Genomic DNA, 26,669 nt, shown 5'->3' on the forward strand with positions numbered 1-26,669 from the left:
GTAAATGTTATAGATTACTTGCGAATAAAATTCACTTGACTTCTGAATATACTACTTCAAGTTCAAATAATACATCAAATAATACATCTCTAACAAATACTTCTTCAAGCAAATCAGCATCTGCTGAAAAGTTAAATTTACCTACTTCTGATACTCCAAGTATTAGTCAAGATAGTAATCCTGAATGTTACATTATATTTAATTCTGATGTCTTGAGTTCAATTTTAAATCTTGTTGGTTCTTGTCCAAAATGCCAATCTTTAATAAAATTGAATAATGATTTATCAAGAAAGAAAGGATTTTCACATCAACTTGTTTTGTCTTGCACTGCAAAAAAATGTCAATGGCAAAATGAGTTTTTTACCTCAAAAAAAATTGAAAAAAACAGTGATAATGAAACACAAGGCATGAAATCGTTTGACATTAATATCAGAATGTGTGTAGCTTTCAGAGAAATTGGAAAAGGTTATGCTGCAATGGAAAGTTTTTGTAACATAATAAACAGTTCACCACCAATGCAAAAAAAAACATACAATAACATTGTCTATAAATTGCATTCGTCTTATATCAAAGTTGCCCAAGATTCAATGAAGCGAGCAGCTGCACAAGCACAACGTACAAGTGAGTCTACTATTGGTGACCCTGATATAAAAAATGTTACTGTAAGTGTTGATGGAACGTGGCAGCGACGCGGTTTTTCCTCACTGAACGGTGTTGTTACAGCTATTAGTAATGGGAAGTGTGTTGACACTCAAACTCTCATAAAGGATTGTAAAAGTTGCCAATATTGGCAGAGAAACAAAGATATACCGGGATACAATGACTGGGTAGAATCACATATTTGCCCAATTAATCACAAAGGTAGTGCAGGTGCAATGGAAGCTATTGGGGCATTGCAAATATTTAAACGATCAACTGTTTTTAACAAACTGCGTTATACAAAATACTGTGGTGATGGTGACAGTAAGTCTTACCAAAATATAGAAAGTAATAATGTTTACCCAGGGTATAAAATTGAAAAAAGTGAATGTGTCAGTCATGTTCAAAAAAGAGTTGGGTCTCGTTTACGCTCTCTTAAAGTATTGTACAAGGGAAAAGTTTTAAAAGATGGTAAAAGACTTACTGGAAAAGGAAGGATGACAGATAAAGTCATTAGTAAATTGCAAAACTATTATGGAATGAGTATACGACAAAACAAAGGGAATTTGTATGGCATGAAAAAATCCATAGCAGGACTAATTCATCACTGTTCTGAAAGCAGCAGCGATGAAGAACGCCATAAGTATTGTCCTCGTACTAGCGATTCGTGGTGTAAATATCAAAGGGACAAGATTAATCAAACTTTGACTTATAAAAACAGTATAAACATTCCAGAAGCTGTTTGTGAAATTATAAAACCTATTTTTTCACACAAAGATCTTGGTGCAAACAAGTTATTAAAAAGATGTCTTGATGGAGAAACACAGAATGCAAATGAATCGCTCAATAATGTAATTTGGACAAAATGCCCAAAAAATGTGTACGTGGGTAGGTCAACACTTGAAATTAGTGTTGCATCTGCTGTCATACAGTTTAATGATGGTAAAACTGGTATGATAGATGTTCTTCACAGTTTAGGAATTTTACCAGGACATTTTACTAAAAACGGTTTTCAAAATAGTGATGTGCTACGTGAAAAGCTTATGGACATAAAATCATCTGAAAAGTTTAAAAAACAAAGAAAAAAGCTTAGAGCAACAAGGAAGGGGTTTGATGATAAGCACAATGATGAAGAAGGAACATTATATGAAAAGGGGGGGGGGGGTTTAACCTGTTTTCAAGTGTTAATATATTTGTATTTTCAAAATATAAAGTTTTATTTGCATTTTTCTCTGTTGTAAAGTTTTTCATATTCTGGATAAGATTGCGGGAGCTGTATTTGTCCAATTGATTTGAAATTTTGTACAGATGTTCATTTTTATGAGCTTTATGTCCTGAGATAAAGAAATTTTGGATAAAAATTAAAATTAAATTTTTTGGGCTGTTTTGGGGTCAGGAATTTGGCCTAAATTTAGACGCATAGAAAAAGCTTATGGTGCATCGAAATTGAAAAAGATTCAAATTTTTTGTTTATCTCAGGACATTTATCTACTTAAAAGGTACACAACTGTAAAATTTTGAGACTTGATATATTTTACTTTTTGAGATATCTTTTCCAAGAACTTTGCACTTTTTAGGCCTAAAAACACTTAAATTTGCCCAAAAATTAGAAAGAGGAAAAAAAAAAAAAATTTTTTTTTTTTTAATCCTATTTATCGTGTTTAAAATGAGAAAATCAATTGGAATAATGTCAGATTTTAAAATTTTTTTTTTAGCAGTCTACCACCTTAAAGGATACTGATTTCTTGAAGCCGTTGCAATGTCCAGGTTTTATTCGGATCAATATAGTTTGTTGAGCAGAGCAGTAAAAACAAAACGAACACTTTTATAATTGTCTTAAAAAAAGAATTCGCTCTTTATAAAATTTGAAAATGAGGTTTTACCTCGTTTCCACGTTTCGAACCAAAATTCCTAGTCTCATTCAAAGCTTTCCAAATAGTAATTTTTAATGCATTAACAAAATCATTTTCTTGCAGTTTGCATTGTAGTCTCGAATTTCTATGCTACTTATTCTGTAAAATCAATATTAAAATGCGGTGTATGAAATGAAAATCTTTTTTTTTTAAACTAAATTCCAATAATGTGTATAAATTTTGCTCTAAAATGATAAAGGTGTACGAGCCCTAATTATCTCCTAAAGTGCATTTAAAAACTTTTTTGGAGAGTACCGAAAAAATGGCGCTACTGGGATGACAAACGCTAATTTTTTGGCGCCACTCAACTTTCTCCCCACCTCCCTCTCTTCTATTTTTATGATTGATTATGATTTTATGCTGATTAAGAATAGTATAAATAAATAGATATCAAAATCAATGTAAAGTGCTCTAATTTGAAGTTGAAAGTACAAAATATACAAAAATCGTTACTAGTGATCGACCGAAACCGAAAGTACCAAAATTTCGGTTTATTAAAGCCGTAACCGAAGCCGAAATTTCAACTGAAACTGGAAAATCGAATGATCACCAAATCAAAGCGAAGAAAAGCCCATTTTACGTATATCTAAACAATTACCATGTAACATTATATAATAAAAAGTATAATATGTCTTTTTCCATGTTTTCTGCCAAAAGTTTGTTTCTTTGTGTAATGAATCTCTTTGCTACTTTTGCCAAACCAAACTTTACTTTTAATGTCGTTTTCTCTTTATACTCTTTCCAAAACTCTAAACAGCATGAAGATGTTGGGCTTTCTAGGTACTCGTTTAAAACCTCCCTTGCCAATTTTTAAGTTGGTTTTTTGGACCTTGAACTTTGTGACTGTGCAATGATATTTTGCATCATTGAAGAAAACCCAGTGTTCTCAATAGAGTTAGTTTTCATTACAGGAATAGTTTCATGTTGGCTCAAATTTGAACTGTCTAATTCCAAAATACGAACTAATTCCAAAAAAACTTGTTTTTTAGCAGCTTGAAAGGCTTCTTGGGATCTAAAGAAGAGCTCCAGACAGATGGAAACTGTTTCAACATTTTTTTCGTTAAGCATAATTTTCGTTACAAGCTTAATCTTTTGATTGGTTGGATTGAGAATGCTACGGTGGTACTTCTCACTTCCAATGTCAAAGTGTGGCTTAAAAACTGCATGATGGCGTAAAAATCCCGGATTATTCACAACTGACCAAGGCTGTAAATAGAGGATAATCATTTCAAATATAGATCTATGAAACTTCATACCTTCTTCGAAGTTTGAATCAATTTTTGAGCTATTGTCAACCCAGCAATACATTGTAAACTGCAACATTTCAGTCCTCTGCCGTTGATCTGATGTCAAATAAGGGTGTTGTTTTTTTTTTAAATTGTAATAGGTTCAAGTTGATCTGAAGTTGGTATATTTTCAGGACTGCCGGTAGTTGTGAGTATTGCTTTTTCAGTTAGGAGATTTTTTAGAGTAAGCTGTGGATGTCGACTTCTTAAATGTGATGAAAGTCCGCTAAGTGATTGAAGTTTTTGATTGTGCGATCCGCGAGATATTTTCAAATTGCAGATATTTCAAGTTCCGTATTTGGAATCACTGGCTGTTAAGGTAAAATGATTCCACAAATAGCTTTTCTTTCGATTATTTTCTATTATAGAATTTAACACTGAGAAACTTTTGATGAAATTATTGATTTTGGTTACTTCACTTAAATGTTAATTCATTTAAAGAATGATTTGAGAATAGCAACTTGAATCAATTTATCTAACGTAATTTCAATTAAAATTTCTACAATTGTTATAATTAAAAATTGATTTACAAACAAACGATTACAATTAGGAAATCGTCATGATTCCACTCTGAATTTAAAAAAATCTTATAAAAGTTTCGGTTCATTGCGGTAGTGGTTTGAACCGAAATTTCGGCCGAAACCGGAAGAGTAAAAAATTGTTGAACCAGAAATCCGGTTTCGGTTTCGGCCGAAGCCGAAAGTTTCCGTTCACTAATCGTTACTATTCACCATCTTGAATAATGATTATTTTTATCTAAAAGTTATCTTTTTAGTATGAACAACATAGTTTTTATCTTCTAAAACACATTTCAAATAATAGGACGTTTTGGGAATTCAATTACGTTAAGTTTATCTCGTCAATTTGTTATTACTGGATTCTTACTTTGTTACCTAGAACATCTTTTAAGATTTCTATTGAATAAGTTAGAAAATTGTCAAGAAGAGACATGTTTCTCAAGAGTATAATGTTTTACAGCGTTTGTATATCTCGTTACAGCGGAAAGAACTTTCGTGCCTATATTAAACCAAAAACATTTTTTTTATAGTAAAAACCAGGCCGGTTATGTTTTGCTTTTGAAAACAAAATCAAGCTAAGTTTATTCAAGATGGCGAATAGTAGCGATTTTTTTTGTACATTTTTGAACTTCAAATTAGAGCACTTTGCATTGATTTGAGACCTATGTATTTATATGATTCTTAATCAGCATGAAATTTATTATCATAAACAATCATGAAAATAGGAAGGAGGGGTGTGTGTTTTGGGGTTGAAAGAGAAAGTCGAGTAGCGCTAATTTTTGACCTATAATTCAATATTAATATATTTCATGTTTATAAAAACAAAATAACTTTATTTTAAAAATATCAATATATTTGATATTTTTAAAAGTAAAAGCATAAAAGATATTGATACATACATGCATACATGCATGCATCCATACATCCGTGCATCCATACATGCACGCATCCATATATGCATGTATGCATGCATGCATACATACATACGTACATACATACATACATACATACATACATACATACATACATACATACATACATACATACATACATACATACATACATAATTACATATATCTTCATATATAATATGATACATAGATATTTAAAATGTCTGACTTTGATGCAAGTCCATCGCAGACAGGGTGGCGAAGATGGATCACATTTGCTTGGGTACGCACTCCATTAGGATTACTGAAACTTGCTGAGTTTGTAGTATTGTTGCTGGCATTAGCTGTAATGGGTAGTATCCCATTTTCAGAGGGTGGTGAATCTTCAAATGTTAAATTTTTTTTGTTTGTGGTATCAACTGCTTCACTTTCTGTATTAATCACCCTTATACTTTACTTATTAAACCTTTTTAAAAGGTTACCCCTGCTTCTCATTAGCAATGCTGCATTTGTTATTTGTTGCGGTATGCTATTTTTTTAAATTGGTTTTTTTAAATGATTTTTCTTTTCCATTTTTGTTTGAAATCAAATTTTCTGTTTTGTTTTAAATCATTAATACAGTTTTTAAAAATTGTTTTTCTAGGTACTGCTGTTCTATCACTTCTAATTGCATGTATTGTTTCTATGAGATATCTACGTTATGATGATCGTGCTTTGGCAGGAGGTTCCTTTGGCTTGATTGCTATGTTTCTATTTTTATTTGAATTTGTGTATTATTTTGTTAATTGGCGTAAAAATGGACCCAGAGCATCAGTTTCAAACCCAACTTCAGGGGCTAGTAACCTGGTGCCACCTACACCACAATAAAAGATTGCTTGCTTGCTTCTTCTATGACATCTTTTATGACATTGCTTTTGTTAAAAAACTTTCAAAAATTTTTTTAGAGCAAACATTTTATTGATATAATTGTGTCTTATTTCTAAAGTCATAATATATTTAGAAATAATATATATATATATATATATATATATATATATATATATATATATATATATATATATATATATATATATATATATATATATACAATGTATGTATATATATATATATGTATTTATAGGTGATTGACATGATTAACATTTTATATATTACAGTATTTGTTTTTGTTTAAATCAATGTATAAATCTTTACAAAACAATTTTTAAATCCAATAGCATTTTTCTTATCACTTGATTCATGTATATCTTTACAAAATTGAAAAAGAAGCATACATTTAATTGTCTAATTTTAACAAGCAGTATTGTTAATTCTCTTCTACCTTCCAAAACTATTAAGAACCAAATTCAGAAATATGTAAAATATTACACACCTAGTATAAGACTAAAAGTTCTAATACATGGTTTTAGGGAAATTCAATTTGAAAGGTTAAAGGAAATTCTATTCTTATACTATTTTAACTAAAACATCTATACTTATTGGGTACCTAGAAATATTATTTTATTATTGTTTTTTAATGATCAAGATCTCTAGATTGTTCAAAATAGCTTTGCAATTTTCTTCTGCCTTCCTCTGCATCAAATGTGTGTTCTATGTTACTTTGTTTATTCACATACTGTAACAGCATTTAGAGAGATATTTTAAATTGTTTAGAAAATGGTTTAAAAAGTGATTTTGACCAAGTCAATTTACACAACAGAATTATTTGAAAAACTAAACTTTTTAAAGTCAAAACTATGATGGTTTTAATGGATAAACTGGTAAATGCATTAACAGTTTCATATGAATTTTTTTATGCTAGGGCCTAAAGGTTAGAAAATACTTTTACACTTTTTTTACATTTAACTTTTGATTTTTCTTTTCTCTGCTTTTGATGTAAAAGTGTTAAAGGAAACATAGAGAATTTTCTTGAAAGTTTTAAAATTTTGTTTTAGTTTTATTTATTGTAAGTCTTTATACTTAGCAAAATTTTAGCATAGAGGCGTATTAAAATTAAACATTTCAAAGTATAAAGAGTGGTCAAGTGTTTTTTTTGTTTTAAAAATTTTATTTTAATAAAAAATATTTTTCTTTTCTTGCATTTTTTGCTTCAGTGTTTTTGTTTTTCTGTTGTGCTTTTATTATTTTTTTTTTTTTGCCAAACCTTAGAATGGATTATTTTAATTTCTTTGTAGTGTTTTTTGTTTTTTTTTATTGTTGATTTTTTTTTATAGTAATTGTCGTTGTTTTATTTTTAGCAAGTTTTAGAATGTATTATAATAAACGTATTGACGCCACCTACATATGGTATAAATTTTATTTTAGGTAATCATAGCCAATTACACAGGCCTTGTCATGTGAAACTTAAGTGAAAATCTCCAAATGAAAGAAAAAAATGGTTGCAAAGCTATTCGTTATTAAAATACCTCTGAAATAAATATGTTTTTAAGCAATATTTTTTCCATTGAAAACCTGTGTGAAAGGATACTACAGAAAAATATTTTTTTAAAAAAAATCTTTCATATTCTAATGGAAGTCTATTGATAATTCAAAGTAATCAGTTTGTAAACAATTCTGCTACATGACTTTTGTAAAAACAAAATGTTAACCTAAAATTTAAAGATTACCACTTTTTTTGTATTTAAATTTCAAATTCTTTCACTCGTGAAAGAATTGGTCTTTTAATAAATGATGATAAAGAAATTTAGCATTTTCCAAAACTTGCCTACTCATAAAAGTTACTTGACTGACTGCTAAAATTGCATCAGTTCGCATACTGGATAAGTCATCCAAAAAGATTATAAGATAATTTTGTTGAACATTGTGGCAGTTGTATCGAAAAATTAAATCAAGGCAGATCAATATAGCCTCAAGATATGTCAATTTTAAGAAAGTTGGGAACAGTGTAACAATCTAATGTTATTTGTAACAATTCATATAGTATGAGTATATACTGTATACACTTGTGTATGACCCGCACTTTTTTTAAATATTTTATTGTTAATTATTAATCCAATATTTTTCGTGTTTACCTACGCACGGTTGAGTAAAATTTCATTTTTACTTATCGAACCCGCACCCTAATTTTTGATGATTTTTTTGAAAAAAAAAAAGATGACTATACTTACAAAGAAAATCGTAAATATTAAATACATCTTATCTCAGTTGATAAAAATAGATTGAGAAATAAGTAGCTCCATTAACTATTAAACCAGGCTAACCGATATTTTTCCCAACATCTCACTCTGCAGGTTCTCTCCGAGAATAAGAAAGAGATTTTGAAGGAATGAATTGTGTCCTTAAAATCTTCCTGAGGTGTTGTTCCAAAACATTAAAACACAACTCCTTTGAAATGTCTGAGAGTTTCAATAAAACCGAATTCTTAATAGGTACAAGCCTTTTCTGCTAGTCTTCGGAGAATGTCAAGATTTTGCAAAAGTTTATGACATTTATTTTCAGTACAGTGTCCACCATGATATGGCTGGAGCTGAATGTGCAACAATGTTGTCACAAGTCTGAAAAATTCTTAAAAGATGATTGACAGTTTCAAGAAAAAGATGGAGTTCCATTGGTGGAATCACATCCAAAATGAGTGCTGAGCCATCGACTAGATCGCCAAAATCTTATGCAGACTTTGTATCTAATCCAACAGCAACAAATGCTTCAAATTTTTCCTTCATTGAGCCAAAACCTCTGGAAGTTCCAAACTCTGAGTGATTGTCATCAACAAGGATATTTGATTAAATGGGATTGAATTCACAGATAATTTTATATGTGTACATATCAATGTTTTTACAGTGAACAATTTATTTCTATTTTTGAACTTTTTCTTTTTTAGCTTGAAATTTGGACAACTGAGAGTTGAAAAAAAGTTTGGACAACTGAGAGTTGAAAAAAATTTGTCAATGATTTTGCAGCAGCTTCAAATTTTTGCTGAAAAAAATGTTCAACAAGTGGAGTTTCTGTTGCTTTGTTCAGTGTAGAGGCAAGTTATCTCATTCCTGTATTAGATAGTCAAATGTTCAACAAGTTTTACGTTGTAAGTGCTAAATCTGATTTGTGTTCAGATGCTGGGCCTCAACAAATCAAATAAGATAAACTAGAAAACGCTTACTAAATGTGATCACTTGTGGTTAATTTAAATATTTTTTGAAAACAAAAGTTTTGGAATTGTGCAGAGGTGTATTATAACCTGGTGTTAATGGAAATAAATATCATCCTCTTGTTTGACTCAGGCGGAGAGTTCCTTCTGGAGATGCATCCTTTGAGCTAATAATAGCAGATGTAATTTGCTCAGTTCCATCTGGATCTGACCGGACCAAAGCTTGCAAATTTTGGTGTTTTTTTCCGATAGGGCAGGAATATCTGAAGCTATAACTGACAAACATTAGGCGGTGTGAATAAAAATGAGAAATTGCTTTTGCTATGTGTTTTCGGAGCAATTATATACATAATATATATACATAATATATATATATATATATATATATATATATATATATATATATATATATATATATATATATATATATATATATATATATTATGTATATATATATTATGTATATATATATTTTATATATATATATATTTTATATATATATTATATATTTATATATATATATTACGGAAATAATATATCTGCTTTCAGCCTTTCCATGGTCAGTAATGGAAACTTTTTACATATGTACCTGAAACAGGCACCATCTTTGTTCAATTCTTTAACAAATTGTTTCATCAAACCCAGTTTAATGTGCAGTGGAGGTAGTATTATCTTTTCTCGGTCAACCAATAGCTCTGCGGTAATATTTTTTGGCCTATTGCCACGGTTTTTCTCGGCGGCCACTGTCTTCTTATCCAGTTTTGTTGTTTATTTCGACTGTCCCGAAGACATGTAAAATATGGGAATTTGGTATATCCGCATCGCTAACCAAGAAGAAAATTTACCATTTTTAAAATCCACATGAATGACCCATTGATGATTGCGGTACATTATCTTATCTAGTACAGTGGCTATTGTTGCATGATCTTCCTTCATTCCGACTGAATGACCAATCGTTACTGACCTGTATTTGTTACTGTTGTATAGAAGCACACACTTAGGGCTGCATTTTGAACTGTCTATAAATAACCGCCAGCCACAAGGCGTTTATTCGAGTGCACCTAATTCACTTCTGTGAAATAAACAAGAAAATCATTTTCTCTTTTGCGATACACTGAAACTTTTGTATCTGGTAACAGACAGTTTTTTTCGACCAGTCTGGATGCCAACAATTCTGACAACTTCTTTGTCAGACCGGTCTATGATGAGGTCATTCAATTCTTCCTGACTGAATTTTGAAAATGAAGGTCCTTCTAAGTTTATTTCTTTTTGATCACCACCGGTTTCAATCTCAGATTCATCCGACTCATGAAATAACTGGTAGTTTCGTACAAGTTGACACTGTCATCTTGTCACAATGTGAACGGGTTGTCTTACCGAATCCTGATCAGGATTATAATGCATGCAATGAAGAAAAAATATACTGGTAAACTATGGTCTTTTAGTATAATGTAACGATAGAACCGATGGATCAGAAAAACTTGAATATCTCAAAAACTAGAGCTGATAGCAATAAATCGAAAAAAATTTTTTTTGTTCCCCATTGACTTTTTCAATCAACTTTATCAACTCAAACTTTTAAACCGTACACATTTCAATACCAGGTTTTTGTTAAAGGCCTTGCTGACACTACTTACTTTAGTTAAATAGCATGCTATAGTTTGCGCAGCAGCGCTGACTCCATTCAATTAAGTGATTGAATAAGTGAAAGTGTTTGGCAATCTGATTCTATTTTACCCGCCAAAACCCATTACCCCCATCTACGATTACAGCTCTGTTTTTGTTTTTGTTTATATTTTCTTTTTTCAAATTCAAATCCTGTGTATGTGTGTGTGTGTGTGTGCGTGTGTGTGTTTGTGTTTGTGTGTGTGTTTAGGCGCTACTGCAGTTTCTCCCCCCCCCCCTTTTTTTTATTTTTGATTGTGATAGAGAATTTTATGCTGATTCATAAAAATATAAAAACATGGACCTGAAAATCAACGGAAAGTACTCTAATTCGAAGTCAAAGTTGAAAAAAATCCCACTAAAAACCCTAATATTCGCCATTTTTTTTCAAAACGCTTTCATTTTTAACGAAAATTAGTTACCGTTACATTGCGCAATAAAAAGACCTGGTTTCCATCAGCCTTTGCACTATTATTTTAAAGTATTGTAACGAAAGTGTAATAAACGAAATGAAATTAATGGAAGAGTTCAAATAAAAGTTGAACGTAAAATGTGGAAATGTAGACAAATTGATGAATAATTATTAATGTATTGTACGCTGGTTTTTTTTATTAAAAAAACGGTTTTAAGGTGACATTTTCTAAATTTTACATGTGATAAAACAACTATGAACTTAGTTTCAAAAGTTCTTCTTTTAGGAAACAAAACTGTTGAATTCTTTTTTAAAATTCATTTCACATGGCGAATATTAGGGTTTTTAGTGGGATTTTTTTCAACTTTGACTTCGAATTAGAGTACTTTCCGTTGATTTTCGGGTCCATGTTTTTATATTTTTCTGAATCAGCATAAAATTCTCTATCATAATCAAAAAAAAAAAAAAAAAAGGGGGGGGGGGGGGAGAAACTGCAGTAGCGCCGTGTGTTTATATATATATATATATATATATATATATATATATATATATATATATATATATATATATATATATATATTGTGAATAATGCGGTTAAGTTTCTAATCTTGTTTGTACCACAAAAAAGCAATATAAAATGTCTATTAACATTAACATAAGATTTTAATAAATGTTAGTTAAATAAATGTCAAATTCTACTTAAAAAAATAATAATACTAAAAATACATTGAAATTATAGTTAAATTTTGATAGATATCTTTATCAATAAATTGTACTTTGAAATTGTTAGTTAAAAAACACTGGGTAGTATGGTTTCATATGAGTTATTGAAGATGTATCGAAGCTCATTAAATGACAGTTCTATTCTCACACAGAGAAGTACCTTTCTTTCAGATGTTGATCAATTAGCTGCTTTACAGCTATCAATCATTTTCTTACAAAAAAAAGTATGTAATGCTTATAGGAGCTATCTTGTTTTTATCTTTAAATTGTCTTGTAATTCTACATGGGTTAGGTCTATGTCCAGTTAATAATAATTTTTTTCACTATTTTTAGCTTGGATTGAATGCAGATATTTCTGAAAAAGAGCTGTTCTCATATCATGATAAGATTAAAAAACTGAAAGATAGCTTTAATATCCAGTCAATAATTGATGACGAACCATTTTCTCCGAATTTTAATGGAAAAGAATTGTTAAATAACTACAATTTATTTTTGAAACATTGTAACATGATAGATAAAATTGATGTTAAAAACTTTAGCCTAAATAATCAGGTTTGTTAGTTGTTTTACATTCATCTAAAGTTGCATTTTAAGTAATATTAAATTTTTACTAATACTTTGCCATTATTTTCAGAAAGATACACTTGACAGTAAAGGTAATATATTTCTTTTAAATGTATTTTTTAAATGTATAGAATATGACTGGTATAGCAAATCATCAGCTATAGTTAGTGGCAAAAAGTTGATGCCACTGCTTTTATTTATAATTTTTTTGGATAGTTACTAATTTTATTAACTAATAAGATGCAATCTTCACATTTTCATTTAAAATAAAATCCTGGATTTGTGATGATAACTACTCCAACACACAAATCTTTTGATTGGAATAATAATCTAAATAGCTTCTCTTACTGACAGGACCTAGAACATTATTTTGTTTCATCTAATCCCAAAAGTATAAGCATTGATTTGTCTCTCCAGAGAATATTTTCCTACTCAATTGAATTCCATTGAAGATAATGATAAGCAAACTCAATTTAGTCAATCCAGTTTTTATTAAAAAAACCAATAGTTTTCTGGTAAAGCATCTTCAAAACTATTTTTTTAAATTTACCAAATAGTGCTCATAGAATTCATGTGTATTTTTTCAAATATTTAGTTTTAAAATTCTCATTTTCTTTTAAAAATTAATTTTTTTTTTTACTTACAGGATTGACTTTTTCACCAGGTTCACAAACCCCTGTTAACAGCGATATCGTAAGTCATACACTAAAAACTCAACTTAGTCTATTTTAGAATATTCTTTTGTATACACATTATGGTTTGAATGCTTTAAAAAACACTCTCAGCGCAGTGTATTTGATATTAAAATTTTTCCACCATTAATATTATATCACTTTTACTATTTACCACTAACCTAACTCACTAAAGACATTTTTTGTTGCTATTACCATTCACCATTAACATTAAAAAAAAAAAATAATTGAATATTATTTAATTTGAAATTCCAATCCCATTTAAATGTGTCCCATTTTAAATAATTTTCAGGTCCATGTCTCAAACTTTTGGTCAGACTTTAATTTGTGTTTTCTACTCAAGTTCTTGCAGCAAATTTGCTGTGGCAAAATATCCTGTTCTATAAAATATGAACAAGGCATTATAAAATTGTGGTAATGAAGAAGATCAAAATATATGTAATCAGTTTCAAAGATCCTTAAAGTATTCTTAGATCTTCAATTTTGCACAGGCAATAGATAAAAAGTAATAGACAATTCAAGCATTTTTCATACTACAAAACTTAATACATAATTATTTTTTACAAATTAAGGTAGTTTCTTTTATTCAACTGATTATGTTTTTGAACAAATAAAGAAATACTGTTTTTACTCACTATTCAGTAAAATTTTAAATTTATTAAAACATTTAAGTAACACTTTTGCTTCCATTATTGCTAGAGTTTTCCTTTAGTTGTTTTTGTTTTGTTTTGATTGCAAAATATCCTAACATGATATGAAAAACTAATAGCATATTTTGATTCAGCATTAAAAATTGTTTAAAGAACAGTTAGAAAAGTAAAGACAATTTTTTTAAATGTTTTTTTTTTTTTTTTTTTTTTTTTTTGCAGACCTTAGTATTATGTCCTACAAGAATCTTGTTAGGTTCTATTTTTTTTTAAAAAAAAAAGGTTTTAACTTTTTGAAGATCTTAAAAAATATACTTCTAAAGTAGTTTCTGCTCGAATATAATTTATGCTGCATATTGACAAAAGATGAGTATTATTCAGTTTGCTTTTTTATTCTTCAAATAACAGTTTCTTAACTTCAAACCCAATTAAAAAATTGTAAGAATTTTTAATATAGAAATTTATGTATGATTTAGTTTTTTTCATTTACTTATAGGTGCAGTTTCGTCGAGTAATTGTTGGTTATTTTCAATTGTTAGTAAATACGCGTGATGAAATTGCTCTTGCACGTGTTATTGATCTTCCATCTCGTGGAATTGATCATGCAGCATTTACAGAAATTCGAAAACTTGCCATGAAGAAAAGTATGCCTATGTATCAGGTATAGATATTCATTTTTGCAATACACTTAAAAAATGCATATAGGGGCAAAATCATTAAATTTCTTCTAAGGCTGAAAAAATTTAATGATTTGTATTTCTTGAGTATGTATTTCTTTAAGACTTTTTCAAATTCAAGTTTTGAAAAGACATCTTATGTCAATATGCAACATAAATTATATTGTTTTTGTGATATTTTCATAAAAATATATTGTTTTCACTATGAAAAATATCCCTTTTTATATAGCAAACATCAGCATTTGGGTGGTCCCTAACTTTGCACTTTTTAAAAATAGTTGTGGTACCTTCCCATTTTGTTATAAAAAAAAATAATTATAATTATTTAATATCAGATTTAAAAAAAAAAAAAAAGTGCAACTACATAGTTCATAGAGTTTTATAGACTGAAATGTATTCAAATTTTGTCAATAATTTAGTAAATTTTGGCACTTCTTATACTTACAACTGAATTAAAAAATGGTTGCTGATAAATATCTTAAATTTCTCCTGTAAATTTGAACTGGAAGTCTTGATGGCATGTAATTGCAAATAAAAAGTATTTGCATAAAAGCTTTACTATTACATTATATTTTAAATCAAACAGCAAAGTGGTAATTTGTTTTTTTTTTTTAAAATGATTGAACACTTAAAAAAATTATTACAGAAAGTTCCAGAACTAGTCTTGTTTAAACAAGTAACTAGCAGTGTAAATATTTTTTAACAAAATTCAACTACTGTAGTCACTAGTCATGGTCTCTAGTGCTACATAAAATGTGTAGTACTACTTTAAAGGTAAAAAATCACGAACAACCAAAATGACACAACAAAACAAAACATACAATTCAAAGTTTCAAATTTGAACTACTCCTTAAAGTAAATCAATGTTAATTTAATCTTGCACATGTTTTTACATTAATTGGAACAAATCGGTAACATTTTTTTAAATATATGTATATACATCAGCATTATTCATAGATAAATTAAGAGTAATCTAAATTGAAAGATAGTTTTTTTTGCAAACTTAGCACTCACCCTCAACTCCCTTCTGCTACTTGGTAACTTTGCTCCTGTTTATACACGTTTTCATGTTTAAAACAATAAATTGATGTTTTTTCCTTTTTTTACTCTTCTCAAATTAGGTTGTTTGCTCATTTTCACGTCAAGTTTTGCTAGGTGGTAAAGGTTATAATCCAAATAAGAGCCATGTACTCTTCAAACATAAAGAGGTTAAAAATTTGAATTTATGATTTTAGGGATTATTATTGTTGTTTCAAGACAATCATTTTTAATGTGTGGGTGTGCCTTTATTTTCATTTTTTATATCTATTTCTTTCATAGTTTTCTCATAGTCTAATAAATTTTGTTCTGAACCAAGTTGCTTTGACTTGGTTGATTTTGGATAGTTAGATTGCTGCAAATGGCATCTTGTTAAGATTTTCGATCACAATTAGTTTCCTCCAGCATATTGGATATACTTATATTTTTAATTGTAAGTTAGCAGCACTAAAAAATTTCTTTACATTACTAAAAAAAATAAGTTCTACTGTGCTTTTCAGGGATTGGTTGATTTCATTCAGTTGGTAGATAAACTGCAAACAGTTCTTGATGATTCTAATTTGTTTAAGTGAGTGTAAAATATTGTTCAATTGTACTGAAATTTATACACAAGTTTATACACATATATATACTGAAATTTATACACAAGTTTATACACTATTATTTGAAGATGAGAATTTTCTAAAAAAAAGTTTTAAGAATTCAAGAGCTTAATTTACAAAATGCAACAATTTTTTATATATTTTGATATTTCATGGAAACTTTATTTTTTTAGATTTTTAAGATATAGCTAAGTTTATATCATAGATGCAACAACTTATTTAATAGTTAGTATTATAATTCTGCTTTTCCATAAAGAATTTAGAATACTAAAAATGTTTTCATAAAAGTTTGTAATGTTTATAATACATTTATATAAGCTCAGAAATTAAGAGTCTTGCTCTTAAATAAGATTCTCTATCTCAAGTTTTTACAATTATGTTAAAAATATCAAAGTTTTGATGGATAATATATAACTAAAGGACAGATTTTCCTTCAATTAAAGTTTTTAATTGAAAATTTTTCTAATAATTTAAAATCAATTTTTTTAAGATCAAAAATTTTTCCTTAATTCAACTTTTTATCCTTAGAAATGGTATTTTGCAAATGTTTAAGATATTGAAAAATGCATTTGTGAAAGCAAAGGTACCAATATTTTCCACATCACTTGTATCACAAACATTCATCAATATGTCTCAGGATTTGAGTGAATTTATTGGTGATCAACCTCTCCATGCAAATGTAAGTTTTAATTTGATTTTTTTATTAGTCTAAAAAGTGTTTTGCTTCAGTAGTTGTCAGGTAAAATTCAAAAGCTTTGTTTGGAAATAATTTTTAATTATTTGAGTTTTGGCTTTACAATACGAAAAAAGACATTTTAAAAATATTACAAACAAAGTTTCTTGTAACCCATTTTTCATAACTAATAAGTTCCATTTTGTTCATAATGCTATATATGAAAGTGTTGAATTTTTTTTTTAGGTTATGTTGTGTTTGCGTGATTTTCTTGATTATATAAGTTACAAACATGGAAATAGCACAATTAGTGCAACATCTGCTCAACTTTGTGGAGTGCTATCAACACCTATACCTAATTCATCCATCTATGTTAAGTTGACGAGTTTTTCTACTAAATTTACGTGAGTTATTTTTATTTTATACACATATATACCATTTTGTTTTATTCATATATATGTGCATATATACCATGGCTCCCATGTCTAAAATGTAAAAGTATACCAAAGGAAAAAGAAGTAGATATAAATGCTTAGTGCAAAACTTGGAAAATATTTCAAAAATTCTTAAAAAGAATTAATTTCAGTATCATAAAGATAAATGTTTTAAAATATTCCAGAAAAATAGCATTGTTTTACATATTTTGCTATGTAAAAAAAATTTACACATCATTTGTTTAAATGTGTGATATTTTATGGTTTCCTGTTATAAATTATAGCCAGTGGTCTGATTAAAAGGTTCAGGAAATTGATATTTACTCTTCTGATACCAAAATGTAAACAGAAAAAAAATTTATATTTTTCTGTCTTGTTATGTAAACAATACAACTTAATAAGCCATAAATAAAATAATGTATTTAGAAGAGGTGTAAAATAGAATAGATTTTTATGCTTTAAAAATGTTTTATATCCTAATTTTTCTAATATAATTTACAATATCCTAATATTGTAAAAGGGCTCAAAAAAATCTTTGAAGTGACATCACCATTTTTATCATAAGAAATGTATAAATTATAAAGCTTAATTTGTTTTTAGTAATCAATTTATATATATTCATGTTTTCTATACATGTTTTAAGAGTGATATTTGAATTCCTCATGTGAAAGATTGTCTAGGTACCAAATTTTAGTTTGATAGCTTATTTCAGTTCATTTAATATTGCTATTTAATGTAAGAGCTGATCCATTTGATATGCTTTTTAAAAATGCTGTGTCTGCATAAATTAGCAAAGTTGAAGTGTAAATATCTTGAGAACCATGAGGAGTTTGTTACTCAACCTTCCAAGTTTTTCAAATTTTCATATGCCCTTTAAATTTGGTAGTTTTTACATATGTGAAAACTAGTGATGGATTGAGTGATTTTAGGTGAATTTTTTTTGTTCGAATCAATATTTTAAAAAGTCATAGTCGTTAAAAAATCTTGTAAAAGATGTTACAAATAAATAATAACTATGGCATGATTATTATTGCACTTCAATAAAACTTCAGGATTTTTTATGAATAAAGAAAACAAATGTAGTTTGTTAACAATCAATGCCTAGTGAATTTAAATAAAATTGCCTTGCTTTTTTAGAACTCCTGAAGTTAATGAAGAGACTCCTAAAAAAGAAAAAACAATGAAGGTAATGACATAATGTACATGCAATCAAAGTTTATGATAAATGTTTATCTATCTTGAATTAAACTTTAATGTTCATTATTTTTTATTATGTTTAAAAGAAAAATGGATTCAAAGCTTTTAGTTTTGAATATTGTTAGCCCCTCCACCCACATCAAAACCATTTAAGTTGCTTCTTCTAAAATTAAACCAAGTCTATTGTTAGAGGTTATTAAAAAATAAATATATTAAATAGTTATGTGTCATACTGAATAAAGATGCCTTATTCTTAAAGTAAACACAGTGCAGCAGGTTGATTTGGAAGTTGGAACAGAAAATTTGAACCATATTCAAATTCAACAAGTTTTAAGTTACCTAACAAGTTGTTTACAGTTAACTTAGAATTGGAAAATATTGGAACAGAAAGAGCAGAAGTCTGATTATAATGTTCTTTTACTAAATCCTGTATGTAAATTAAAAAAAATTGAGTGTGAGTTTATTGGATAACTTTGGTTGTTTTTTTTTACACAAGAGTGACTTTTTAATACAATTTAAATTACAATTATTACATTTTATGCCAAAGTGTTCTGTAATTTAGTATGATTAGTTTATTTAGTAAAAAAAATTCTTTAAAATCAATATTTGAAATATTGAGGACTCCTGAAAGAAAATGATAATGAAAATAAAACAAAAAAACAATCAAACACTGCTGTAAATTGTTGTATTTATCTTGTATCATACTTTGTTTTCAGTAAAATGTTTCACTTTCATTAGTAGAAGAATTGTTCTTTGGAATAAAAGATTCCATTATTAATATGACTATATCAGGGATGGCCATAGTGTTTGCAAGCCACCAGTTTAAAATTTTTTTAAGTTGGTAAGTAATATCAATTTAATACTAATCTGTTTAAAGACAAAAAAAATTTATTTAAAAAAAATTTCAATAGATTTGGCAAATAAGTTTTTGTTTAGTTTTACAAACTCTTACTTCAGGCCTGTAAAATTCTATATACCATTGTGAAACAAAACAACACACTTTCCAAAGAATACATTTTAAATATAAATCACAGTAAAAGAAAAAGAATTGAATGCCTAAAAATAGGTTTTAACAAAAATTTTTTATGTCATTCACAAAAAAGCAAGTACTACAACAGAAGCAAGTTTTCTTGTATTGCAAATAATTCCAACGCTGATATTTCTGATGTCCTTAAAATATTAGATCCAGAAATATTCCAAATTTAAAAAATTAGTCTTATGAATCCCTAGCTCTTGTCATACAATTGAACAAATATCTCAAATCATTTAAGAGAAGAAAATCTGTAAAGCATTCAGTATATGATGAATCAACAGATATTTAAGGTAAACCTTATATGTCTTTTTGTTTGTTATGTGAAATTAGATGTGATCAGAAAGGAATGGTTGCTAGATTTAGCTGATCTAAAAGATACGGTCCATGATGTTGGTAAAAAAAAGGCTTCAATGCAATTCTGGTTAAAGCACAAACACTTTTTAACAAGCTTGTGAGTAATTCGACAGACCATCTATGGCTGGGAAACATGTTAGGCCTATTAGGGAATTAAAATAGATCCTAGATAGTTTAAAAATTTGATTGAAGAATTAAATCTTGAAAACAAACCAAGAAAAGAGACTTGCCATTCTACTGGATTAAATTATTAGAAATTTGAATTATTGAAACCATTTTATTAATTTTTGTAAAGAAAAAGGAAATTCTAATTAATAACAAAAAAATTTCTTGCTGGGCATGTTTTTAATAGATATAATTCAAACTTTGAACCTTCTTCAGGAAAAAAACGAAACAGTCATCAACTTTACTCAAAATTTTTTAGTTTTCAGAAAAGCATCCTATTTCAAAAAGATATCATCAAAAATCTTCAATTATTTTTCTTAATTAAAAAAAAAAAACATAACAAGCTCTAGCTTTAATATTCAAGTTTTCCCTGTATGATAATTGTACGCTTGAATCATACAGAAAAATTAGAATAATTTGAAAGCAGAATTTAATACTTCCATACACTTAAATTGTTTCTTGGCTTTCTACTGAATACTTTTTGTAGTTAACACTCTTAGTGATGTTTGATTCCAAGACCAAAATCTTCTCATGTTCTACAGAACAGTAGCTTTATTGGATTTTTGGAAAATTGTTCCTCTGGTTAAAATATCCCCAACTGAAAAAGGATAGCATACAATTTATTTCATTTTTTGGTTCATCATATACAGTAACAACAATCTTTAAATAAGACTTCAAGAAACATACCAATAAAATTCAGACAAATTTACCATTTAATAATTTTTCACGAAGAGTTCTTGATTGGTAACAATTGGCTTATTTTAGGCAAGATTTACTTTCAAGTTAATTTTATTGATTTAATCAAAAAAGATTACTACTGTAGATTATGTCATAATCATGTTTGAGTAAGAATAAATTACAAATATATAATTTACAAATGTATTACAAAATATATTTTTTGAGTTGCCATGACATGCATTTAGTTTATCTTTACCCTTACTTCACATAAAAGGCTTGTGTCTCTAGGTGCCCAAGGAAGTTGCTTTACTTTTGTTGCTTACTTTTTCCTTTATTCTCGAATTTCTTGGGAAACATTCATTAGAAATATCTGCCCTGTTTTTAGCCTAATAAAAAAACAGCAGCACAACATATTTTTATAAATAATCGAGGGAAATCTAGATGAAGTCTTAGAAAGTTTTGTTGTTCTTGCAAAAAAAGTGTTTAAAACCATGTGATTCTAATCACCAATCAAAAACAATCTTTCTTATGGCGGCTATCTAACTATATAGGCTCTCTAATGTGTGTAGCATAGGATTTTTTAATAGTATTTATCATGTTAATAGGATAACGTGGTATTATGTTAATTTATTTTGGCGACAAATTTATTTCAAAAAATATTTTAGAGATTATTCTTAAACTGAATTTGAAAAAAAAATTATGGACTTGTTTATTTATTTACTGTTTTTTCCTTTAAAACTTATTTATCTGTTTGAAAGTATAAACACTCAATTTTAATGGTATTTAAACAATCAATTTTCGTGAAGATAAAAAATATTCGTTGAAAAAAACTTTTCATTGTATTTTGACGTGCTTAGACTGCTTATTGATAATAATCGTTATAGATGTTAAAAATGAGCATGAAAGCCCACGTAGTTTTCTTCATTTTCCTTTGGTTTCCTCTTTATTTTTCTTTAAGTTTATTTATTTACAGCAAATTAAAGGAAATTCGTGTGCAAGACCATTAGTTGAGTTACAAATGGATTATTCAAGAAAACAATCCGGAGATAATGATATTGCAAAATTGTCTTCCACACCTTCCATTCGCATGATACGTTGCCCGAAAAGTCCGTTAAAAAAAGTCACTGAGCAACCGTCAAAAACATACACAAAAGAAAATGATGAAAAAAAGAAAAGACAAACGAAACCTTTAAAGCGCAAGAATTCTAGGGAAAAATCTCACGTTTTGAAGAAATTAAACGTTCTTCCTGGACAAAAAAAATTAACAAGTTTCTTTGCATAGTTGTTTTCCATCATTTATAGTTAATCCTGTAGGAGTGTCACGTATTGTATTTTGATTGGCTGATTTATTCTTTAGCTATTGTTTTTTTTAGTATAATTTATTTTTTCAAATTTAATTTATGTAAAGAGATTTGATTTCAGTGCAAATTTATATTTCACTGAAAATCACGTGTTTTTAACAATGATACCATAGGGAATTTCAAAATTTTAGACCTGTGCAAAAATTCTGCTTTGCTGAATAAAAAAAAAATTTACTTACGATATTTATTTATAACATTTATGCATGGTAATTTTTATAACCTATTTATATTAAATAAATAATTCATACTCACCTAGAAAACGTTAAAAATGAGAAAATAAGAACTATGATGACTTTGACGTAACTTATTATTTGCTTTTTCGAAATCAAAGGATTGTATTGGTCTTTGGAACCAATTTCAATGTTCGATAGGATTTTTTTTCAATTTGAACTTGAACTTGAACATCTTGTTAGATATCTGTTTACTCTTATATATACTTAACTATGATTTAGTTGTCAAAAGCACATTTTTTACATTCCAAATTCAGTTTGCTACTCAGGAAAAACTGAGCAGACCAGAATTAAAGCTTAAAAGGCTGACGCGCGAAATCAGGTCTGAACTGGTAAGTTACTTGGTTTTTCATCTTTCAATAAACGATGCTATGACATCTAAAAACAATTTTAATTTTTTTAGTTTTTATGCTCAGAATATATTTTGATTTTTTTTAAAATCAACCAATGTAATTAATAATTGGTAATAATAAAGATTATCATATAAATTAAATGCTTGTATTCTAATTATACAAACTTGAGGATATTGTTGGAAACGAAGTAATGTTTTGAAAAGTGATGAAAATTCGCAGCAGACACGTGACGTAAAGAATTTTGACGATCACGTTTTATGATCACAATTCGCATTTGTTTCTCATCACGAACATCTTAGATACAAAGAGTAAAAGCCAAAATCCATTAGGAGAATATTGTCCATTTGCTCTTATCGAGGCTTAAATCTAATTTAGGGAAGCCTGCCCTTTAGTAATGAAAAAATATTGCTTTCATAAAAATGCAGGTTTTAAAATCTGCTGTTGTAAACATATAATAAAATTCATTCACCAGATAAAACACAACGCTGCATTTTTTCTTATGTTTTCGGGAGAAGATCAAACACGTAAAACTTATTGAAAAGTTGACTGAAAAGAAACGTTTGATAAATATAAAAGAATAGATCACCTACGGAGAAGACAAAAAAGAAAGTACTTTGCGATGGAATATGGTAAAAAAAAGACTTTTTGCGTGCTTATATAGAAGGATATTGTTTTATTACAGAACTCGAGAAAATAATGCAGCTAGAAGATATAGAATCCAAAGTATAGAAAACTAAAACAAAAGAGTATCCGTTTGATTTTTTAAAACAAATCGAATTTACGGTGCAGTGTTTTCTATAACTCATTTATTTTAATGAAAACAAATTTAACGTTTTCTTTATCCATAATTAAAACATTATTTTAAAAGCTTTAAATTGTGCGAAGTGTGGCGTTTAGAAAACAATTTCCGTATCCTACATAATACCAAGCCATTTAGAATTAAATGTTTTAAGTGTAAGTACTTAACGCATACCGACAAAAAGAATGGACCCCAGCTTTAAATAATTCCATAGAACATGCTCATTAAATGCTCTTTAATTAAATCTAACGATTAAAAATACTAATTTAATTCTACCGGACAACCATTAACTTGACTTAAAGCATGAAACTGGTAATTTTTAACTTGATAACTATTTAAATTTTTACTAATAAATATGTAGCAAAAATATAATATTTTTAAAATTGAATATATGGTTAAAATATTTGCACTTTTTGTGACTTCATTCCAATTAAAATTGTATCGCTTCAAGTGCTTTCTCAGGTAGATTGAAATCTAAATTTTACTTCAACGTGTAATTTAATATCTTATTCAAACTTAATTTTTTTACTGGATGCCCTTGAATTAAACTTCCGTGAACCCTACCGTTAAAACTCAGAAAGATAAACCTTCACAGCGGAAAATGAAAACGCTCACACGAGATCACGACCATCCGACACAACTCAAGGTTCGAGTTTAAACCTATCTTAGCTTTACGCTAATAATAGCGGGTTTCGTGCGTCATCGTATAAATAAGCACGTCACGAGACTTCTTTGCGATTTAAAACTATTTAATGATCAGTTCCAGAGGTTAAAAAAATTCCTAATACCAGTGTTGTTGTTTTGTTACATTGGTAGAGTAACCAATCCCATTAGCTTGAAAAATATACTTAAAATGCCTGTAAAATCGTAACTTATAAATCTTAACTCGGTTAGAAAAAACATTTAAAATTAAAAAGAACACCAGATATCTGATTAGGATTTCTAGTCCTGTATTTATAACCAATTAAAAGTATACCGATAGGTCAACGAATTTTAGTAGACCTTAATTTGAATGATTTACGGAGGTTGATAAGCTTTAAGTACATTGTGTAATTACAACGGACGCAGATTATGATATATAATTACACTTTTTATTATTTAAACACGCAGATAAAAATAAAATAACATGGAACAAAGACTTCATTAAATATTTAGATTACTTGAGTCTTGCAAGTATCAATAAGAAAAGTTATTAACTTAAAAATTGCTAGCACGTAACAGCGAGCATCTATAGATATCAATAACTAGACGTAACAAAAAATTTAAACTAAGAATTTTTTTGCTTTTAATTCACATCAATATATATATATATACAAAAACTTGCTAATTAGTTGATTAAAGAGGTAATACTAAGGAGAACATAGTGAAATACGTGTTAATCAATTTTGCCTTTATTTCGAGCTAAGGTTTGTTCAGAAATTAACATGGGATATTGAAATGTAATTGAAGACATTTCATTTAGTTTATTGATCTCTCGCTGCCAACCGGGTATTTTTTTTGTAGTCATGTGACGTTTAACATGCTTTGTTAAATGATCAGATCTCATGAACATTCTAGAGCAAAGCGGGCATTTAAACTTTCGCTCACCAGTATGCGAGCGTTTGTGACGCGCTAGTTCGTCTGACCTGGCAAATGAACGATCGCAATTTTGCCACGTACATCGAAAGGGTTTCTCACCTAAAAATACACATGTTTGACAGAAAGGAAAAAAAAAAAAAATTAAAACTCAAATTGAGAAACTCTATCATCTCCAAATGTTTACCTCGACTGACGCAACATTAAATCAACAATTACTTATTTACAAAAAAACAGAATTCAACAAAAATTCTTTCCTACGCACGAATTCAGATTAATTGCTAGTTTATCGTTGATTATTTTAAAGAGAATAATTAAAATATGTAATTACCAGTGTGAGTGCGAATGTGCGTTTTTAAATGCGAGTTTTTGAAGTACGTTTTATTACAATTTTCATAAGGACAGACATGAACACGTTCTCGAGAATGATCAGACTCGCTAGGTTGTGAAACACTTATAACTGGTATCGATCTTGCACTTTGAAGCAATTCATAAGGCGATTTCATGACTTCCTTTGCCCCATTAGCAGATGAATACTTTTCAGGGTATAGTATCAAAATTGCTGGAGTATCAAGGTTACTTAAGTCTGGAATGTCGGAGAGACTTTTAATTGCAGAAAACCTTTGCATGCTCTTTAGGTGTCTTATTTTTTCAATGTCAATATTTTCAATAACTACCGAACTGTGTAGAGGTGATGATGGTTGCAAATCATCTGATGTTGTTTCGACAGAACTAGATGTTGAGTAACTTCTTTCAGGGGTATATAAAGAACTGGCTGAGTTAGAAGACTCATTTATCATTTCAATTTCGTTTAGAGGAGATTTCTAAATATTTAAAAAAAAATATACATAAATAACATTATATATATATATATATACTAAATAAAAAAAAAAAAAGTCTACTTTGTTCAAACATATCTTACATCAAAGGTAGACTTTTTCATAAAACAATGATTGAAAAAAAAAAACGTAAAATTTTAAATATACGAAAAAAAAATTGATTCCTTTAAAAAAAAAGCAGTATTTAAGATTTTTTGTTAAGTAGTATGTCGTATTTCATAAATGATTAGCAGTATATTAAAGTTAGCTGCTATACTGCAAAATAAGATAATTTATTTGGAAAGACATTTTTTCTAAAGATTCTAGGAAACAAATATGATTCATATAAATTAAATCATGAATATGAATATGACCCATATACATACATTAAAATCTGTCTCATAATGTTCATCTGAAACCCATGATAAAATATCTTCAAAATTAAATGAAGATGCCATGTTTTCATAAGAAACTTCTTCAGAAAGAATCTCTGTTATATGTTGGTTTAGATCCTCAACTTTCATGATTTTCTTACACAATTGTTGAAAAGCAACTTTTTAAGTGATGCTCAGCCAGCACAGTCAAAACTATTTATTGTCTGCCATGAACAAAATTCCTTAATGTTGATATAAGATTATTATAATAAATTATACTA

The 26,669-nt window shown here is 28.3% G+C and overlaps 3 protein-coding genes across 6 annotated transcripts in view; 2 read left to right on the forward strand and 1 right to left on the reverse strand.

The window, feature by feature from the left end:
• The first annotated feature begins 5,359 nt into the window (after positions 1-5,359).
• Positions 5,360-6,212, forward strand: LOC149891725 (uncharacterized). The gene is made up of 2 exons (XM_090077559.1): positions 5,360-5,770; positions 5,890-6,212. The coding sequence occupies exons 1-2, from the start codon at positions 5,467-5,469 to the stop codon at positions 6,111-6,113; spliced, it is 528 nt and encodes a 175-aa protein (XP_089933685.1). The 5' UTR covers positions 5,360-5,466; the 3' UTR covers positions 6,114-6,212.
• A 5,887-nt stretch (positions 6,213-12,099) lies between these two features.
• Positions 12,100-22,306, forward strand: LOC145186701 (PCNA-interacting partner-like). 3 transcript variants are annotated; one of them, XM_090077538.1, is made up of 11 exons: positions 12,100-12,348; positions 12,458-12,676; positions 12,759-12,780; positions 13,335-13,381; positions 14,524-14,688; positions 15,826-15,912; positions 16,243-16,310; positions 16,873-17,023; positions 17,264-17,421; positions 18,589-18,637; positions 19,387-19,461. In XM_090077538.1, the coding sequence occupies exons 1-11, from the start codon at positions 12,211-12,213 to the stop codon at positions 19,387-19,389; spliced, it is 1,107 nt and encodes a 368-aa protein (XP_089933664.1). In that variant the 5' UTR covers positions 12,100-12,210; the 3' UTR covers positions 19,390-19,461. The 3 variants fall into 3 exon arrangements, with proteins under 3 accessions (XP_089933664.1, XP_089933663.1, XP_089933662.1); XM_090077537.1 differs by having other exon boundaries at positions 18,589-18,678; positions 19,147-19,451; XM_090077536.1 differs by lacking the exon at positions 19,387-19,461 and adding an exon at positions 21,852-22,306 and having other exon boundaries at positions 12,103-12,348.
• Positions 22,307-24,882: 2,576 nt separating this feature from the next.
• The window catches only part of LOC145184789 (uncharacterized), a 3,859-nt gene continuing 2,072 nt past the window's right edge, over positions 24,883-26,669 (reverse strand). The window contains exons 2-4 of one of the 2 annotated variants that reach the window (XM_080060561.2): positions 26,401-26,630; positions 25,528-26,020; positions 24,883-25,298 (exon numbers count right to left, since the gene is read on the reverse strand). In XM_080060561.2, the coding sequence (XP_079916687.2) occupies positions 24,997-25,298; positions 25,528-26,020; positions 26,401-26,538 (933 nt within the window). In that variant the 5' untranslated portion in view covers positions 26,539-26,630 and the 3' untranslated portion in view covers positions 24,883-24,996. The remainder of the gene's footprint in view (positions 25,299-25,527; positions 26,021-26,400; positions 26,631-26,669) is intronic. The other variant, XM_080060554.2, reaches the window with a different exon arrangement.

Source organism: Hydra viridissima, unplaced genomic scaffold, assembly GCF_058129835.1.
Source record: "Hydra viridissima isolate aposymbiotic clone 2 unplaced genomic scaffold, HvirCarnegie_v1 scaffold_2, whole genome shotgun sequence".
Taxonomy (NCBI): domain Eukaryota; kingdom Metazoa; phylum Cnidaria; class Hydrozoa; order Anthoathecata; family Hydridae; genus Hydra; species Hydra viridissima.

Coding starts and splice junctions, on each gene's coding strand:
- LOC149891725 (XM_090077559.1), top strand. CDS start 5,467: ATGTCTGACTTTGATGCAAGTCCATCGCAGACAGGGTGGCGAAGATGG. Junction 5,771..5,889: donor TGCATTTGTTATTTGTTGCG/GTATGCTATTTT, acceptor TTGTTTTTCTAG/GTACTGCTGTTCTATCACTT.
- LOC145186701 (XM_090077536.1), top strand. CDS start 12,211: ATGGTTTCATATGAGTTATTGAAGATGTATCGAAGCTCATTAAATGAC. Junction 12,349..12,457: donor TCATTTTCTTACAAAAAAAA/GTATGTAATGCT, acceptor CACTATTTTTAG/CTTGGATTGAATGCAGATAT. Junction 14,689..15,825: donor AAAGTATGCCTATGTATCAG/GTATAGATATTC, acceptor TTCTCAAATTAG/GTTGTTTGCTCATTTTCACG.